The 18880-nt window shown below is 46.2% G+C and overlaps 1 protein-coding gene across 1 annotated transcript in view; it reads right to left on the bottom strand.

Annotated features, from left to right (window-relative positions):
* The window catches only part of LOC109315906 (potassium voltage-gated channel subfamily KQT member 1-like), a 148624-nt gene that overhangs the window by 40331 nt on the left and 89413 nt on the right, over positions 1–18880 (bottom strand). Inside the window, exon 10 of the mRNA XM_019543868.1 lies at positions 10544–10658. Coding sequence (XP_019399413.1) covers positions 10544–10658 — 115 coding nt within the window. The remainder of the gene's footprint in view (positions 1–10543; positions 10659–18880) is intronic.

The following is an 18880-nucleotide window of genomic DNA, read 5'->3' as shown; positions in this document are numbered from 1 at the left end:
CGCTGCCAGAGTCCTGTTCAATTTACCATGCATTTGCTACCATGGTACATTAAGCAGAATTTCATTTACCTAAAAAAAATGAAATGATCACTGATAATGATGAAAACTCTGTATAGCAATCACTAAATGGAACAGTGGCATGACAATATTTTAATACAGAACTTAGAAATATAACTTTTGTATTCTTTATTTATAAATGTTATCTTTAGCTTTATAGTAGATTACATGTGTCTAACTAAACACATTGTTTGCATAATCTAATGCAATTTAATAATCACAAATTTAACATTTTCAAAGTGCATTTATGATGTACCCGTTTTAAATATTCTTCTGATATTGCCTGAGTAGAGCACATAGATCGATTACATATTACCTTAAACTGTATGCAGAATTTGAACTATATTCCATAGACATATTCCATGAGCCTTCTACATTTTCTTTCCATAATTTCCACCTGTGAAAGGGCACTGGTTGTGCCTGCCACTTTAAGGATTCAGCCAAGCAGCCAGAAGGTAAGCATCATTTTAGATCTCCAGAAGATTGCAGCAGCCATTTTAGATCTCTGGCCACCTATACAAACAGATGATTTTTCTTGCCTGGCAGCCCAGGCAGCAACATTGCCTGGTTGCAAGTAGTACCATCCTGGAGATAAGGGCAGGAGCTGTAGGGAGACTCCTGGTCCTGGGCATAACCTAAAATTGCATCCTGCCTGGAATGGGTGGCCTGGTGGGGCTCTCAGTGGTGTGGGAGCCCCCAGGAAATACCAGGCCAGTTACCACTCTGGTGAAAGGTGGGTCAGGGTGCCTTAATAACCCCAGCTCCCACAGCTGGGTGGGTTCCCCCTTGTAGGGTCTGGAAGGTGGACCCCAGAGAGAGCGGAGCTATAGACTCAGAAACCTGTCTTGAAATCCCCCAACCGGTCAATACTGGGGCCAGAACTGGAAGGGTCGAAGGGCCAGGGGCCCACCACGAGGGATGCCCAGAGTTGAGGGCCTGGGGTTCCAACTGGCCTGGAGGTGAGGCCAGGGCCAACATAGCCAAAGGTCCCAGGGGGACCACACCCATAAGGGGGAACAGCTCAGAGAGCTAGATAGCCCAGAATGAAGGTGGAGTAGGCTGCCTGAGTGGAGGGATCCAGTTGGGGTCCGGACTGGAGGATTCTGGGGCCCAGAGTGGGCCCAGTGATGTTAACAATAGTGGATGCCATCTGTGAGGCTTGGGCTGTGGTATAGGGAAGGAACGGAGCCCCAGATAGCACCCCCTGGCATTGGGTCAAGAAATGGGCAGCCTCCTGCCTAATTAAGATAATTAATTAGATAACAACAAGGCATAGCAGGTAAGAAGGTGGGCGGTTGGCCCAGAACAGGTGGGTGGGGCATTGGTATATCAGCCCGGAGAAGACCCCATTACACCACCTAAGAGAAATGCATGTACAAACTTAGAAAACTTTCCATATAACAACTTCGCACCACCAGTTTTACACATACTGATCAATGAAAAATTATATCATTATTTCTCACACATATCCATAATAGAATCAGTTATTGTAATGAGATGCTTTTCCTGTATTATACACTATTATGTATTATACACTTTTCCTGTATTATACTAGCATTATTAGCTATAATGTTTTGAGCACAGTAAATTGTCTTTGATAAAAGGCACAAGAAAGGATCATCTGAGGAAATCACTTTCACACTGGTTTTTAATACAGGAGCAAGCAACAGATTAATGCAAACCTCTGTTTTATATTCAGCAATTAGAGATAATAAAGAACTTATAACAAGGGTCATATCTCAAGCTAGAAAATAAATTCTCTCTCAAACTCACTCTGACCATTAGAGTCTTTATTTAAATAATGCTTTTATTTTTAAAACAATTCCCCATTTAAAACAGACAGACCTATTGAATACATTTTGTTTCCATAATTTCCTTGTTTAAAAGTATCCAAAGATTAGATTCAATTCACCAGTTTAATATTAAATAGATGAACATTTTCAAAAGTGTGCAAATGTCTTGGAAGTTTAGGTTTCATTTTCAGAGCAGGCTTAACTACCTAGGGCACATCCGGATGAGCACACATGTGCCTCTTGCAGCATCTCAGACCAGTTTGAGACACCACAAGAGGCATGCTGCAAACAAAAAAATGTTCCCTGCACTGCATATTTGCAGAGCAGGCTCAAAATTTGCTACTTGAAAATCCAGGTATCAAAAAAAACATGGAGGGAAAAAAGGGGGCAGAGCATGGTCCCAAATCATGCCCTGATGTAACCTGGAAGCTGCTCCTCCAGAAAGACGCCCTGGTTTCTTGCCAGAGCATCTCTACGGTGCTTCTGCTGCCCCAGCACACAGGTCATGCACATTTAGCATGCTGGGGCAAGGTTGCGGCATGAGTGGGACCTGGATGCCATCCCAGGTAAGTTAGGGTGGTGTGGGAAGTGGCAGGGGGTGGGGGGATGTGTGGTCTGTGGGTGGATTTTTGGAGGGACTTGAGTGGGAACCGCCACATACCTGCCTGCCACCCTTCCCCTGCAGTGCCAGTGCCAGCATGGCCATAGCGTTGATGCAGCACTGTCTGACACAGGCTCTATACATGCTGTATAGACCCAACCCATCCTGGCCTGCTAGTGCACGGCTTTGGACAGGACTGGGAAAACTATGTGCTAATGGGCTGGGTCTGTTCAGCACAGAGCTCACATCACACAGTGCCGTGCCACTGCTGTGCTTGCTGTACCAATGCCGCGGGAGGGTGGGTTGAAGGGCAGCTGTATGATGGCCCCCGCTCGAGCCCCTCCACAAACCCACCCACAAAGTGTACATCCCCCCACACTGCACATACCTGGCACTAGCAGCCAGCTGGGCCATGTCAGTGGCAACACTGCTGGACCCACAGTCTTTGTGGGGATAAAGCACATGGCAGAACCCAACCTGGCCTGGCCTGGCATGGCCCCCTAGTAAGCCTTGGCATAGAACCAGGATGCACGGTTCCTGTGCAGAGACATGCTAGCTGTGCAGATTGGGCTGGGTCTCATCAGGCTGATTCTCCATGAGGCTCAGGCAGCAGTGCACTATGCTTACAATGGGCCATGGTGCATCACTGCCTAAGCTTCATGGAAAATGTGCCCAGCCAGTCCAATGTGACCCAGTCTGACCCACGGAGCTAGTGCACAACTCTGTTACAGGAGCCATGCCTCCTGGAACTGTGCAAAGGCTCGCAAAGTCTTGCCAACACAGTCCAGCTGCCTGCTAGTGTACATGGTGTGGGGGGATATGGAGGCAGGACCCAGCCTGGTATGACACACGGTCCCCATGAGTGGTGCTGGGCCCTGGGTGACAGCCCCAGTGGCCCAGGGCTGCCTAAATGCACACAACCCTGCACTGTACCATGCTGACCCATGACAAGTGGTACAGGTGGTGCTGGGCCTGAGGCAGCCGGGGCACACCACGCAACTGGAGGCTCCAGCTGCAGTGGGCCCTGAGTGCTCGATGGCCATTGCTGTTGCAGGAAGGAGCGGGACTGTGGGCCCTGTGGAGTGGGGCTGTATCCCTGCAGGGGTGGCTGTGGCCCCTGTGGTGGGGGGAGCAGTAGACCTTGTTTGGGGGGAAGGGTAGATCATGAGCAAAGTGTGTGGGGGCAGCTCTGATTTTTCTATGACAAAAATCCCAAAAGTAAATGCCAAAGCATATAGATATTTAAAATTGATTTTATTATGATGGTAGAGGCACTGGTAGGCTTCCAAATTGCTTTTAACTTGCAAATATATCAATAAAACTTTATCCAGCTTATCCCTCTATATATTATGGCTTTTCATTTTGATAGTGGATGAACACTATTTTGGGTATTTTAATGAGTGAATTTGGGTTTCTTATCAGAATTTGCTATTTTTAAACAGGGAACACCAGGATCTCTGCTGATGAAACAAGTGGTGAGACCTGGGCAGAGGAGCCTGTCCAGGGCCAGCTGAGGGCAGATGCGGTAGCTGACATCTTGGCCATTAGGGGCCAAGAGGACATGCTCTGACAGTTTAGACTGACCTACCATAAGGAGCACATCTTCTGGGCGATAGCTTATTGTCCCTGGCTCTAGCTCCCCCGGAGGAGGAGCTGGGCAGGGTCTTTTTTACCCTGAGTTGAACAACTTGCCCCACACCAAATCTCTGGCACAAATTTATGCCACTCCTAGTTGAGCTACTGCGAGTGCATATGCCTGCATGTGTGGATGCTCCCCTAAGGCCCAAACTTTACACCTATTTTAAGTGACTAACCCCTTTTGATTATATCAAAATAACTTTAAAATCTGAGCCTAAATCATATTGAAAGTCATTGAGACTTTTTAAAATTAGTATTTAGGCATTTTTTTTACAATTATACACAAAATCTTTATGAGGCTTATAGGGAACATCCCTCTTCCCACCTTCCCTCTCCCTGACAAAAATAATCATAGCTAAGGTCTTTAAAGATCCTCCTCAAAAAAATTAAAAACCAGACAAAACTTCTGGGATGCTGAGATGCCTTCCAGATTTTGGAAAGAAAAGCACATATACTTCTCTAATACTGGCTATTTTTCTGGAACCCTGCCATTTCACCCTTACCTAATATTTAGTTACTAACATGTAGACAATTTTTTTGCACATCTACATCCATATACCCAGGAAAACAGCCATCCAAAAACAGGATGTTTGGTGGAACCGGGACCATCCTAGCACTCCCTCCCCCGCTTTTTTTTTTGCAAAAGCTGAATACCACATTATGTTATTTATGCCCTTCCAGAGATTTAAACTGATATTACCAACACCCACATTTAAATTTAGTCAATGTTTGTAGTCCTCATAGAATCTCCCTGACAAAAGTAGATAAGAATGTATTTACCTGAGAAAGGTTTTTACAATTCCAGAATTGTTCTATGGATTACTAGGGAATTCCATAACTTTTAGCAAGTTTTCAACTTTTATCATGCTGGGCCAGTGCCCCAGCTAGCTCCCTAAATTCCTCTCTCATTTAGCATGAATCTGACTGTGAACCCCTCCTATTAATCATTCAGAACAGGTGAGCTTTGTCACATACCCCTGAAATCAGTTCAGACCCTCACATAGTCTTCAGCATATTTTGGTTTTCAGAATCCTGCTCAGCAAAGGGACAAACTGGGCAAATCAGCATGCATTTGCTACCATAGTATATTAAATAGAATTCATTTCCCTATAAAAATGAAATTTTCAGTAATAATGATGAAAACTCCATGTAGCAAAAAAACTACATGGAAGAATGTTAAAGGATTTTTAAATATAGAATCTAGAACTATAGCACATAATTTTTATAAGTGAAAACACTTTTAGAAGTTTTTCATACCTCTCTCTCTCTCTTTCTCTCTCTATTCAATCTCTGGCTTCTCTGGTAAACAAAATTCAAGTTTTATTTGCCCTCACTCAAGTGCATAGTCTAATTTGATGCCAACAGAGATTCACATGAATTGGCCCAAGGGGATGAGACCCACCCATATAAAAGTCAATACATTTACTAATTTAAAGTACACATGCTTTACTTGTTTTAGTTATCCAGGTCTTGGAAATACATACACACTCAACTTAAAAAAAAATACAAAATTACATATATACATTTCTTTGGATATATATCAAAACATGCAACAACAATTACATGACATTTGAAATCCCAGTTTCAGCAGAATACATGAGAACTGATTGATTAAAGTCATGTAGATGTTTTAAGTCAGCTTCATTCTGCCACACGGTGAAACACCCAGTCATTGTATTAATCCCACTAAGTTCATACAGGTACATGTTAATAAACTGGAACCTTATGTTAGCACAGATTCTTAAATATTCTTGGGGGGGGGGGGAGGTGTTAAATGTCAAATGTAAATCAAAATATTTCCAAACCAAAAAATGGGGAGTATTAATGACTAGCATCATGCCAGATCACAGTACAGCAGTGGTATATCATTAAAACTGCACAGGCGTTTTGTTTTCATGGGAAATTTAAACTTTTATAAATATCTTTTTTCAGAGAGCAAAAAAAGAAGAAGAATGAGTAGAATTTAGACAGAGTGTTATTTAATCTTTTCATGGTGGATTAATTAAAAAAAATTAATCTGGCAATTTTTTTTAGATGATTTGTCTTGCTTTGTATTTCTTTGGCAAGCAATCTTGAACCCTCTGGGACACAGCAGCTAGCTACTTCATTGCCTCCACACACACACACACACGCATACACACACACACACACACACACACACGAACTGAATTTCAATTTGAATGCCAATCTGCTGCAGTATATCCTGAACTCACTTCAGTGGAGTAGAGAGATTTTCACCAAATACACTTCAGGAAAGAAATATCATTTAAGCCTAGACCTCATGGTATATTCCTGTTATGCAAAGCCATATAGCTATTTAAGAAACGATTTGAATAAAAGGTGAAACCAGTGTCCGTGGATGGACAAGCTTTTCTCTGTGGATACAAGGGACAGAAGAAGGAGCAATATCCTCAAGCTACAGCACAGGAAATTTAGGTTGGAGATTAAAAAGACCTTCCATTTCCTATCAGAGTGGCCAACCATTGGGACAGCCTACCTGAAGAGGTTGTGGCTTTCCATCCCTAGGAATTTTCAAGAGCAGATTGGACAGAAACTTGGCTGAGATGTTTTAGTGAGGGATGATCCTGCCTTAAGCAGGGGACTAGCCTAGATAATCTCATAAGGTCCCTTCCAGCCCTACTTTTCTATGAACCTATTTCAAAATTAAAAGCATGTTTCTTAAAGTACTAATGATACTACTTAATGTCTAGAGTAGAGATGATGCAAAATTTAAATGGGAAACAGATGAGACTAGCAAATACCAGTATATTTAATGCTGCTTCTGTTTAAATCAGCTTTTACTGTGGTTTTATCAACAGTTAGGATCCTTTATCTGTGGGATGGAAAGAGCTTCAATCCCAATCAATATACTCTTCTAGAAGCTTTTCCATCATATTTACAGGGAACACTGCGAACTCATCTAATACAATTTTTTGATTAATTAAAAAATGCTGCTATTTCATTTTAATATTGATAAAAGCTAACATTTATTCTAGGTCTCCTTAATTTGTATAGAACAAGGAGATTATTATTTATGTCTTGAAAAAAATTTACTGAAGGACTGTTTTTCCACCTTCAGCCTAGACCAAGTTTTAAAGATCAGAGTCTACACACTTAAATTAGACGCATAAAATCAAAGTGTTCACATAGAGACTTGATTCATACTCAAGACACATACCCAATTGCTGAGGAAGAACTTTTCCTTGTGAAAGAACAATATTTAAAAGCCACACCCATGAAAATTCTACTGTCGCCCTGAGCGCTTTGGAAAGAAGTAAATCTAATGTCTTGAAATAGAAATTCTTTAAACAAATTTATCTTGCCCAAAAGACTATTTCTGATCAAAACTTTGGCTTGTTTGTAAATCTGTCTTAGTTATACCGTACATATCAGATACTGAGCGCCACCTAACCTAACTCAGTGATTAGATAGGTGCTGGGAGCCTGATTCAAGGTAAATTGGGGTAGGGAGAAGGGCACGTGGGATTGGGGCTAGCAGGACCACAGGGGGAGGTTGGCAGAATTAAGGGGACTGGTGGGGGCTGGTCAGGGTTTGGGGGGGTTGGGGATCTAGGGGGTCAAGGGGGGACGCTCACTGGGGACCACTCCAATCCTGAGGAACATTCCCTGGACCCTCTCAACTTCCCGGCCTTCCTGACCCCATTGAACTGCCCCGACCCCAGTGCTGGGAGCCTGATCAAAGGAAGTCAGGTTGGGGGCAGGGGCAGGATCAGGGAGGCTAGCAGCTCTGCAGTGGGGTGATTGGTGGGATCAAGGGGATAGCAGCTCTGTGGACAGGTTCAGGGGTCCCAGGAAAGATTAACAGGAATGGGGGGCTCCTCCCTACTGGGGGCTATTTTTAGCCCCCCAACCCTCCCACTGGCCAGGCAAACAACCTCCCTGCCCTGCAACCTAACCCCTACCTCCCTGATCTGCCTGCCCCTCCCACCAACCCAACTTCCTTCAATCAGGCTCCTGGCACTGGTAAACACTGGCAAAACTGGCACTGGGAGCAGTTTGTGAATTTGGGGGGTGGGAGGGGTGGCAGGCTCAAGGAGGCCAGCTGGTCCACAGGAGGGTTGTTCATCTGTGGGTTGGGGGAGGGGCCATGGGTTTAAAATAGCCTTGTGGCAGGGTGTGGGAAATAGGAAAAGCACAGTCCCTGGGTTGGGACCAGCAGCTAGGCTTTCCCAGACCCAGGCCTGCACTCAGAACATGAGCAGGCATTCAGTTAACTGTACTCAATGTAACTTGGTGGTCCTCTCAGGTGAGCTAACCTTCGATTGGGCTGGCCATTTGCCGACCGATTTAACCTTCGAGGAAGGTGTGTACAGTTCAGCACTTAGACCTAACTAGGGTTCTAAACATAAGGTTCATACATGGGTGAACTAAGCTAGATTGGGCAGCCATCTTTTTTACTCAATCTAACTTCCTGAACATCTGTATGCACCCACAGACTCTAATCGAGTAGCAGTACTGCAAATGTTTGTTCATCTCTATTTCTCTACTCTTTAGACTTTTAATGGGAGTATCTCTCATTAAACTGACAAATGTGCAGTATTTACGTGCCTTTTTCTAGTCATTGTAGATAGCATTGCATTGGAAATTACATCAGTATTCTTCTGCACCCAAATTTTCTTCAAAGTTTTCCTATCTCAACAGCAGTTGAAATGCAATCCTATTGTACTGAAAACGTAAAAAACTTAACCTACTAGTCTGTTTTTCCTTCATCAGAAAGAATAAAACTCAAATCTTTTCCCCCTTGCAAACAGCATTAGAGAAAGCTTAATGAATGATAACTTCAAAGGGGAGGAAGGTTGAAATGTAAATTTAACCTTTTCCTAACCAATCATTTGTTGTACTCCAAAGGCATAGCCTCACAAAGCAATTTCCATGTTCTCCTTTCCAAATGTGAAGAGGGGTCAATTTTTCCACTAGTGTTTTAAAAAAACTTTTAACTTCTTAATTTTAGTAACAAATACACATATTAGAAAACAAGTTTTATATCCCTATATGTTTGGAATGAAAAGCCTTCCTACATTTATCATCCCTTTGAAGAATATACAAGAAAAACACTATCTTCCTAGAAGGTTTCCTTTTAAGAACCCTTCTTGCTCTGTCCATAATAGGAGTCTACAATGCCAAATACACAAACACACACAGTATATGGTTTACAACATTTTGGGTTAACACAACATTGCCAACCATGAGTTTTATTCATAAGGACTAGTTGTACACCTCCTAGGATGAGACCATTAGTGAAGCTGGCAAAATCAGTACAGCTCATTTAGTTTTTCTTAAACTTGGATACAAAGACACAAGTTTCACAAGTTTCTGTTAGCTAGTCTAAAGCCTGACCATCCAATTATCAGCTAAGTCTGTGTTTACAACTAAGTTACATACTACATTAGTGAGGTTCCAAAGTCTTTGGACAAACTGTGACAAACACTGAGAAGGTGCTATGGGAAGTGCTAAAATGATTCCAAAGAATACTGCCATACACAGTTGCGAAATCAAAGCAAGCACTGTGAGAGACCAAGTAACTCCCCTGCAGCATCTGCTTTGTTCTGTAGATGTATCTTCCAGATCCACTTCAATGGCAGTTAGTATCCTGTTGATTTTTCTACATCTAATTCATGAGAATTTCTTTATATTAAGCATGTCTGCATAATTCCCAGCTGAACTATTTTAGTTGTCTCTTCTACCTTTGGCATAACAAATCACAAGTTCACTGCTCCTTTAATGTAAAGATTGCATTTAAATTGTTCTTTCAATATAAAGTTAATGATTTCCAGGCTATATCTACACATAACTGTTTTATTTATATTTATGAAGTAAATCAAACATTCTGCATGGTCAGAGAATTTTAGATATCACATGAAGGTCAGACACCTACAGATTCCAGATCTGTCTTTGAAACTTAGCCCCAGGAACTGTTTATCCAACCAAAAGTGACAAAACAAGCCACAAGCATTAACAGCCAGATTCTATTCCACCCTATTCAAGTCCTCAAAGTCCATTAAGGCATCTACTTTTGTAACATGCAGTTATCTGATCCTTGAGATTGAAAGGCAAGAATAATAGAGAGGGAGAAGACCCACCCACCTTTTGCATTAATAGTTTTCCAGGGTCTTGAGGAGGGTAGAATTCACACTTGGGCACCTAAATCCATTTATGCACCTAATGGGCGGAATTAAAATCTTGCACCAAGTTTCCAGATCATGACTTTGAGGGCAATTCTTCTTTCTTCATACACTAACAGATGCTACCAGAAATCAACACTTACATCACGTAGAACTGTTCAGATACAGTAGTATAAATAAAGCAGATACCAGCTTCAAGTCTAGTTAGCCAAAAACAGATATAATATTTTATCTACTGAATATATTACCATTATTTTCCCCACCATTTGTGATTAACTACATTTTCCAATTAAAAGATATTATTCCACTTACTGCGCAACATCGGATACTCTGGGCAGTGGTGACTCTTCCGATATTAGATCAGTGTCATCAGTGAAGCTGTTGGTCCTTGACATTTCATTACTGTTGCCTTCTAAGCGCCTTTTCACTAGACAAATAATTTAAAGAGAGCACAGTACATTAGACAGGCAATGTATAAATTCCTATCGGTTTTTTGTAAACATTACTCTTGCAAGTGGTCTCAATGATTTTGAGACTTTTAATAGATTATAGGTATAGGTTTCAACAGAGGTAGAGTACAGATGCACATGAAGTCTCTGATGAAGGGTTCCCCCTACTCCTCCTAAGGACTGTTCTCCTTCAAAGCTGAGGCTCACTATTTCAAGAATTGTAACTTGGACATTGCAATGAATGACAACAAGTTCTGGCCTTGATTTATTTTCTGAAGAAATAGTATTTCACCGAATCCAAGTTCTCTGTCAGCCACTTACTGGGTCCGGGCAGGGCCACAGTGACTGTCTCCACAGGCACTGGGTATTACATATACCACAAAAGAATTATCCCTTAGCAGCTGCTATCACCCAGTTCCTCTTGGAACTGAATGCTGTGGAAACACCAAATATGCTCATTACTTCCCTCAAGCATGGCAGGTTGCCCAGAAGGAGCAACCACCATCCACAAAGAAAGTTTAAAAATGCCCCAGACCCTGTGTGATGCCAGCTCAACAAGGGGGTTTAGGAACAAGGAGACAAAATAGGTCTAAAGGACTACATATCTACCATCAGCTAGGAAAGGAAAGAGACTGTCCAAAAATTATACCTTTTAGGAAGGGGATGGGGAAGAGAGAAACCAGGTCATGGTTTGTTCGTCTTCCCTTCACTTCCCTTCTTATAACCACTTTCCCTAGACACTTATTCCATAGTAAGTAGACAGCATTAAAGAGAAGGACCTAAGTAAACAAGAGGTTGCCAGGTAGGGCTGTGTGAAATGGCACCGTTCCATTTCAACTTATGTTTCGATGTTTTGACGGAACAGCGTTTTGTTTTGAATTTCATTTTGATTCGAAACAGCTGTTCCATTTCGTTTTGTCAAAACAGTTTTATTGTTTCAATGCTGTTTTGATGTTTCACCCATAAGCTATCATGGGGAAGCTTGAAACAGCCTATATCTTTGTCATTTCTTGCCTGATTTCACTGAAACTTGCAGGAATGGTAGCCCCTTCCGAGGGCATGAAGCCTGCCAAGATTCAAGGAGATAGGTACAGGGGTTTCAGGGAAACTGCACCTCAAAGTCTCAAAAGCAAAAAACTCATGTCATGTGTATGTGTTAAGCCACAGTGGGGTCAAAACTGCTAGCCCTTGCTGAGGCAACAAAGCCTGCTAAGTTTCAAGGAGATAGGTGCAAGGGTTTGGGGGAAACTACACTTCAAGCTGCTGATAAGCAAAACTCGTGACATAGGTGACATTGTGTGTGTGTTAAGGCGCACCAGGGTGAAAACTGTAGGCATGCTAGCCCCTGCTGCAGGCACAAAGCCTGCCAGCTTTCAAGGGGTCCAGGGAGAGTCTGGGTTCTGGGGCTCTGCACTTGTAGCTGCTGACAGGCAAAACCTGTGACGTGGGTGGGTGACACTGTGTATGTGTTAAGGTGTGCCCTCACTCAGCTGACACCAAAGCAGAAAGCAGGGCAGTTCAAACAATGCTACCTTTTATGCAGTTTTTCCATCCCTTCCCCAGAGCACTGAGATTGGAAGGGACCTCAGGGAAGGATGACAGCCACTGGCAAGTTACACAGTCAATAATGAGAGTGCTCCTTCCCCCCTCTCTCGCCTTACTTTAGTTTCTGTTCCCCTGCAGGCAAGCCCAGCTTGAGCTTTGAAACTTGAAACATTTCAAAATTTTCAAAATGTTCCAACTTGCCTTGTTTCATCTTGAGGCTATTTCAAAGCTCTCTGTTTCGTTTCGATTTTGCTGTTTTGAGCTTGAAACAAGTCGAAACAGTGTAAAAACGAAACTGCCGGAAAAATTTCACACAGCCCTATTGCCAGGAAGGTCCCCATGCTCTTTTTGAATAGGTCCCATTAGCACATCAAAAGCCATTCCAAACATTGAGGCATCAGAACCACCAAGTAATATCACAATCACAAATGTTGGAAATCTCCCTACACCCAGTTTTCAATGACACACTTTCAGAAGAAAAAAGGCAGGCACTGAGCAAAACATTGAAATAGCTGAACCCCAAATTAAGGGTTGTTGAATAGGGACATTAGCATTAACAGCCCTGCTCTTCACATTTCAATTCCTACACACCCCAGGTTCCTCCTCTAAAAACTTGCAGTTTTAGGGGGATCACCCTTGAAATATGTCAAGTGCTCAGCATAAAAAAAGGCAGACGCTGAGCAGAAGACTCAATGGACAAAACAGATCCCCAGGAGCACAGATGAGTGATTGATAGGTCAGACAGTGTTGCCGGAAAGGGGAGGAAGTGGTGCTTGAAGGGCCAGCTGCAGTCCCTTCAACCTGCATTGCAAGCTGCCAGGAAAAGAATTTTGGGTGCTCATGGCAACAAGCCATTAACAACTATCCTTCTGAACAATAGGGATCTGGGGGACAATTTGGGGCACACTATGGATGTCACAGATGTTCTGTTAAGAAAGGTCACATGAGCAGATTTCTGAGAGTGCTGGTACTGAGACAGTTCACACCTGCATAGTTATGCATATGTGGAAACTCAGACCTGCATGAAAAGGCTCCATACACTTATGTATATAATGGCTCGGTGGTTTATTTTGGCCTTGAAAATATACTCAATGGAGGCGCCAAAGAACAAGCCATGTCTGATGATCTTGGAGCAGCAGCCAGATACATTCCTAAGCCCCAACTGGGCCTGGGAAGAACTGGTAGATTTGATTGATATTTGGGGGGAACAAAAGGTTCTGGAGCAGCTGGAAAATTGATTAAATAAGCCGTCTATGTGGCCATTGCCCAGGAAATGAAGGTGCGCAGTCACAACCGGGACTGGGAACAGTGCCACAGCAAGATGAAGGCCCTGAAATGTGCTTTCCATTGGGCCAAGGACCAGAATTTTCATTTGGGGGCAGGACACACAATAAACCCATTTTATGAGCAGCTGTCCTGCATTCATGCAAAGGACACAGGTGGCGCTTGCCTCAGATCATTTGGGATGGTGGGGGTGCAGGAGGCTACAGAATCACCTAGCCCACAAGAGTCCAAAGACTATCCTACCACCACAGCAGGCAGTGCAATATGCACTCTGCAGTCTTCAGGCAACCAGTCAGAGGTGTGAGTGAGTGCTCAGAGCAGCTGGAGGACAGAGACAACCAAGACACCGTCGTCTCAACCATGACCATGCTTTCCCTGATGCGTCTGCCTCCTCTGGGTTATGCGGGCGACGCATCAGATTCCATCAGATTCTGGGACACCAGAAATTTCAGAAACCCGAAGATTGGCGTCAGTGCCAAAGATGCCTAAGGATCCATGGCCGGGGACTTGTAAGTTATGGGGAAGGGGTATTAAATCGGTTTGGGTTACTAGGACTTACATGGATCTAGCCTCCCTTTTGCACCAAACCCAAGTGCAGCAAGGTGAGAGGGAGGCGCTAATTTTGTAAGAGGCAAATATGTCTGCTGCTTGCAGTCGCACAGGGTTTTGCTTATGTGGGGGTGGATGTGCTGTGCCCTCTCAAAGTTGTTTGGGGGAGGGGAGAGGCATAAATTCATTTAGGGGCAAGAGTTTGTGCTTCTGAGAGATGTACAATGAACTCTTTAGTGGACTGTGGAGACAGCTGGGTTCCTAAATACTCATTTTTTGGAAGTGCATTAATTCACCGAGTGGCAGGGATGCTGCTTGATGATCACCAGTAGTCAGCCTGCTACAGGGAGTGGAGATGAGATCTTTAACCATGAACACCTTGGTTTTTTTACCATTCCTGTCAAACTGGTACATGACCTCAAGGTCCCACAGCACCTGCACCAGGCTCATTGTTTTGGCAAAGGTCCAATTGGACCTAGACCTACTTGCTCCATTCTCCCCTGAATATCAGACATCTTGGATCATTAAGGGATACCCCAGTAGCTGTGCACTCAATGTATAAGTCTTTAGGTGACAGGGCCAAGGGAATTTCACCCTCCCCCCGTCCCCAGCCCTGTTGTTGCTGGCAAATTTTGGACACCAGATATGCTGGTGTCAGGCAGTGACAACTTTGCATCTTATGAGCATACTTGTTCTAGACATCTTTTAGCCCTGTGTATGCCATGGCACAATATCAGCCTACCCAATAAACAATGTACTAACAGTTAGGCCCTCTATGGGTGCCCACAGGCTCCCTGTTGGGGCATGACACAACAACAGACTACCCAGTGACTCATGTGTCAAGACACTGCTCTCAGTGGGACATGGTCTGAACTACCGTGCAATTCAGACATAGCCGGTTAGGGAATGAATAATGACAAAACTCACCTGCTATTCATAAAGCTGGCACACTTAAGGCTCATAGAGGCTCACAGAATTCCACTTGTTGGGTTTATGTAAAACTGACAAGCAAATTAACAGTGTTTGGGGAGCAATTACACTGCAGCCAACCAAAAATGAATATTTTAGAGGTGCAGGGTGGAAGGGAGAAGAGGTTCCTCAGGGCTGTTGCTGGGCAAAGTCTGGGGATTTTTGTTGGGCATGCAAGAACTATGCTCTGTGACTGTTGCAAGTTTTGCCACCAGTCAGCAGCTCCTGCCTCATGTCCTAAAATAGTAATAACACACAAATACCAGCAAATTGTCTACTTGGTGACAATTAGAGACGGCTGAAGGCCTAAGGGGTTCCTGTACTGATCTCCAACAATTAAAGCCCCTCCACTGCTCCAGCCATTTTTCACATCTGCCTCAGCAGCCTTCCCTATGTGATTTAGCCCTTGCGTATCAAGTCCTGTGATCCACTCCACCTACCCTGGTGTTTGCTGTATGGCTGAGTAAGCCAGCTCAAGTGTCTCCAGCTCATGTGTGTATCTGTTCCTCCTCCCCCACATTCCCAAAGCATAGCCCCAATTAGATTCACCAGCCCCACCATATATTTTGTTTTTTTTCTTTATTGTTTTCCCCTCCCTCATGTGATGGTATAGCAGGGCAGGAACCTTTGGGGGAGGGGGCAAATGCCCCCAGAGGTTCCTGCAGCCCCCACTATGGGGGCAGATCCCAGCCAAGCCCCCAAGGAGATGCATGTCCCTGCAGCCCCCACCCCGGAAGCAGAGGCCAACCAACCTCCTCTGGGGGCATAGAAGCCTGCAACCTCTGCTGCAGCAGCACATGGGACTCCAGCAGAGAGCCAAAAGAGCCAAGGGGTCTCCCCTGGCCAGGCCCCCCTTGGAGGAGTTCCCAACCCCCCTCCCCACCATTAGGGACCAAGGGCAAGGGCAATGGGAAGGGCTCCTCTTCAGCCTCCTCCACAGCTGGGGGTGGAAAGGGCTGAAGAGGAGCCCCCCCTTGCAGCCTAGACCACTGGCACCTAAGGCAGCAAGGTACACTACACCAGAAGCACCTACTCAGCCTGTCTCTGGCCCTAGCTCCAACCACATCAACATGGCCCCCCAGTGGGGGAACCACAGCTATGCACAGGTGGCTTCAGGGTGACCCAAAGCCGCAGGGCCTGGACTCTCCACTGCTGGCCCCTCCAGCTTGGGCAGTAAGGCTCCCTTTCCCACAGGCACAGGGTGAAGTGCCAACTACCCAAACAGGAGAATCTGCACTTTGAGACCTGGGTGCAGGCCCTGGCTTGGGTAGTGGCAAGATCATGGCAGCTTCCTGCTTTCATAGGAAGGCGGTTTTTTTTCCTTGCCTCAGAGGCCACCATACAAAAGGCGGAGAGGGGGCTCATAGTGAAGGGCAAGTATGTCCCCCTCAAACTCCTAGAAGAGCTGGGGACTAGGATGGTCCTCAGTTCCATCCCTCCCTATATCCCTAATTGGGTCCTGCTCCCCCAGCTCCAAACCTTGGGGGGAGTTCTCCCCCCAGTGGTGGCCCTCTCACTGGGATGTCAAGACCTCAGCCTCCACCACGTGCACTCTTTCTGTCAGCAGTTTATGATTCAGCTGGCAGCAGGAACATCGCTAGAGGCTTAGGGTTGCCTAATGATTCCTTTTCAGGTGGCCCTGGTAAGAGTTTTCTATATGCTGGGGGACCTGCAATGCTTCTGGTGCCACATCCTGGGGCACTTGCATTACAAGTGCCCCATGGGCCAGGAGGAGAGGGCATCTGCAGGTTCCACTGGCAAGAGGGGTGCCCCTGCCACTGGTATCCCTCCCCCCTTAGGTCCCCCAGTACCCCGGCTACATCATGCACCCCACTTGTGAGCTCAGGGGACTCTGCCCCCAAACCAAGTTTGGCGGGGTCCCTGGGACGGCAGCAGCAGCAGCCAAGAAGAAAAGTAGGGCCCCCCTACCACTAGTCATCTCCCTGCTGTAGTTGCCCCACTGCCCCAACCCTCACCTTCTCCTACTGAAGCCTGTCCACCTGAGGACCACCCCATGGCTGAGTGGGTACAGGTCTCCTCCAGAAGCAAAGCCAAGAGGAAGGCACAGGTGCAGCTGGAGCCCCCTGCGCAGAGGACTCCTCCCTCCACAGACAACCACACAGGGGGAAGGAGCAGCTCAGGTTCTGGGGGCCTCCCTGGCTGTGCCTGACACCCCAACCCCAGGAAAGATCAAATGGGTGATCCCCATGGAGGAGGTTTCAGGGCTGCTGGATGGACCCAAGCAGGAGCCCATGGAGGAAGCCCCTCACTCTGCTGGCCAGGGCTTACCCCCTGTGATCACAGGTGCTGAGGCTGAGGACTTGGCTGACCCAAAGGAAGGTCTGGTAGCAGAGCACCCCCCCCCCCCCAATGATCTGAGGGAGATAGTGGCCCTGGGCTCACCCTGGCAAGTACTGAGGGAGGTCCCCTTCCCCAGAACTCCAGGGCAGACACTGAAGCCTGATGGCTGTCTTCCCAAAAAAGCATCACTTCCAGCCTGCCCCATGGTCCTATGACAGATGGGGTCAGGGTGGGGTCCCCTAGTTAACAGGCTGATCTTGTCAGGGACCCTGTGCAGATCCCCCAGAGCTCCAGCTGTAGCCTACCATCTTGTGAAGTAGCTCCACCCCTATCCCAAGAGGCTGTGGAGCTCTCCCAATCCCAACCAGCAGGCCCCACACCAGATGTCAAGATGTGCAAGGCCCCTGCTGAACTGTCCACTCCACCCCCTGCCCAGCCATGAGGTGATTTAAGATTGTGACCCTCAACGTCCACAGCTGCAGAAAGGGTCTCTGGAGAAGCCAGGTGTTCGCCTGTCTTCAGGAGGTGAGGTCTTCTTTTAGCCACCTCACAGCCACCTGTTGCTGGGTGGCCACTCTGTTCTCCCCAGGCCTGCAGCCGGAGGCTCTCCAGGACATTGAGGTCGTTCCAGGCTGCCTGCTGCACCTCCAAGTGCAGGGGCCCATTTCTCTGGCATCTGGCTGACCCTTTTCAGTGATCACCACCTTGTCTGGGCCTGGGCATCCAGGGTCAGCCTACTGGCATTTAAATACCAGTCTGCTGAAGGATGTAGGCTTCAGGAAGGCCTTCCAGGAGTTCTAGCTGGCCTTGTGAAAGCAACAGGCAGCTTTCCCCTTGGCTTGGAGATGGTGGGATGTGGGGAAGGTGCACATCTGGCTTTTTTGCCACAGCCACACTCAGGGGTACACCCAGCAGAGGGAGGAGGGCTGGGAGCAGCTCTAGTGGGAAGCGCTGGAGCTGGAGAGGTGCTTGGCTACTGACCCAACCAACCCATCCCTCTGCAGAGAGTGTTGGGAGAGGTGAGAAGAGTTTCGTGGTCTGGGTGACCACCACGTTTGTAATGCATTTGTCTGCTTGCACATCCAGTTCCTTTGGGAGATGGACCATGGCTCATGATGCTTCTGTGCCCTGTAGAAGAGGTGGAGCGGGGGGGCCAAGAAGTACATCACCTGCCTTCTGGTGGGTGATGGCACCCCCCTCACGGATCCAGGTGAGATGTGCCAGTGCATGTGGGCCTTCTACAAAGAGCTCTCCTCCCTGGATCTGACCAAAGCTGAAGCCTGTTGGACCCTGTGGGAGGGACTTCCACAGGTCACCATGGGTGATCAGGACTGGCTGGAGGCTCCTCGCACCCTGGCCAAGTTTTTGGCCACTCTCTGCCTCATGCCTGGCAACAAGGCACCGGACATTAACAGGCTAACTGTGGAGTTCTACTGGGCCTTCTGGGTCATCCTCGACCTGGTAAGCGTGTGTTCTCTTCCAGGTTGGTGAACCTCCTTCGGCGGGCTTTAAACTAGGCTCGTCGGGGGAGGGGGAAGATGAGGGCGGAGGA

The sequence above is a fragment of the Crocodylus porosus genome, unplaced genomic scaffold (genome assembly GCF_001723895.1).
Source record: "Crocodylus porosus isolate Cpor-Errol unplaced genomic scaffold, CroPor_comp1, whole genome shotgun sequence".
NCBI classification, from domain to species: Eukaryota; Metazoa; Chordata; order Crocodylia; family Crocodylidae; genus Crocodylus; species Crocodylus porosus.
This window is presented reverse-complemented; position numbering and strand designations above follow the sequence as displayed.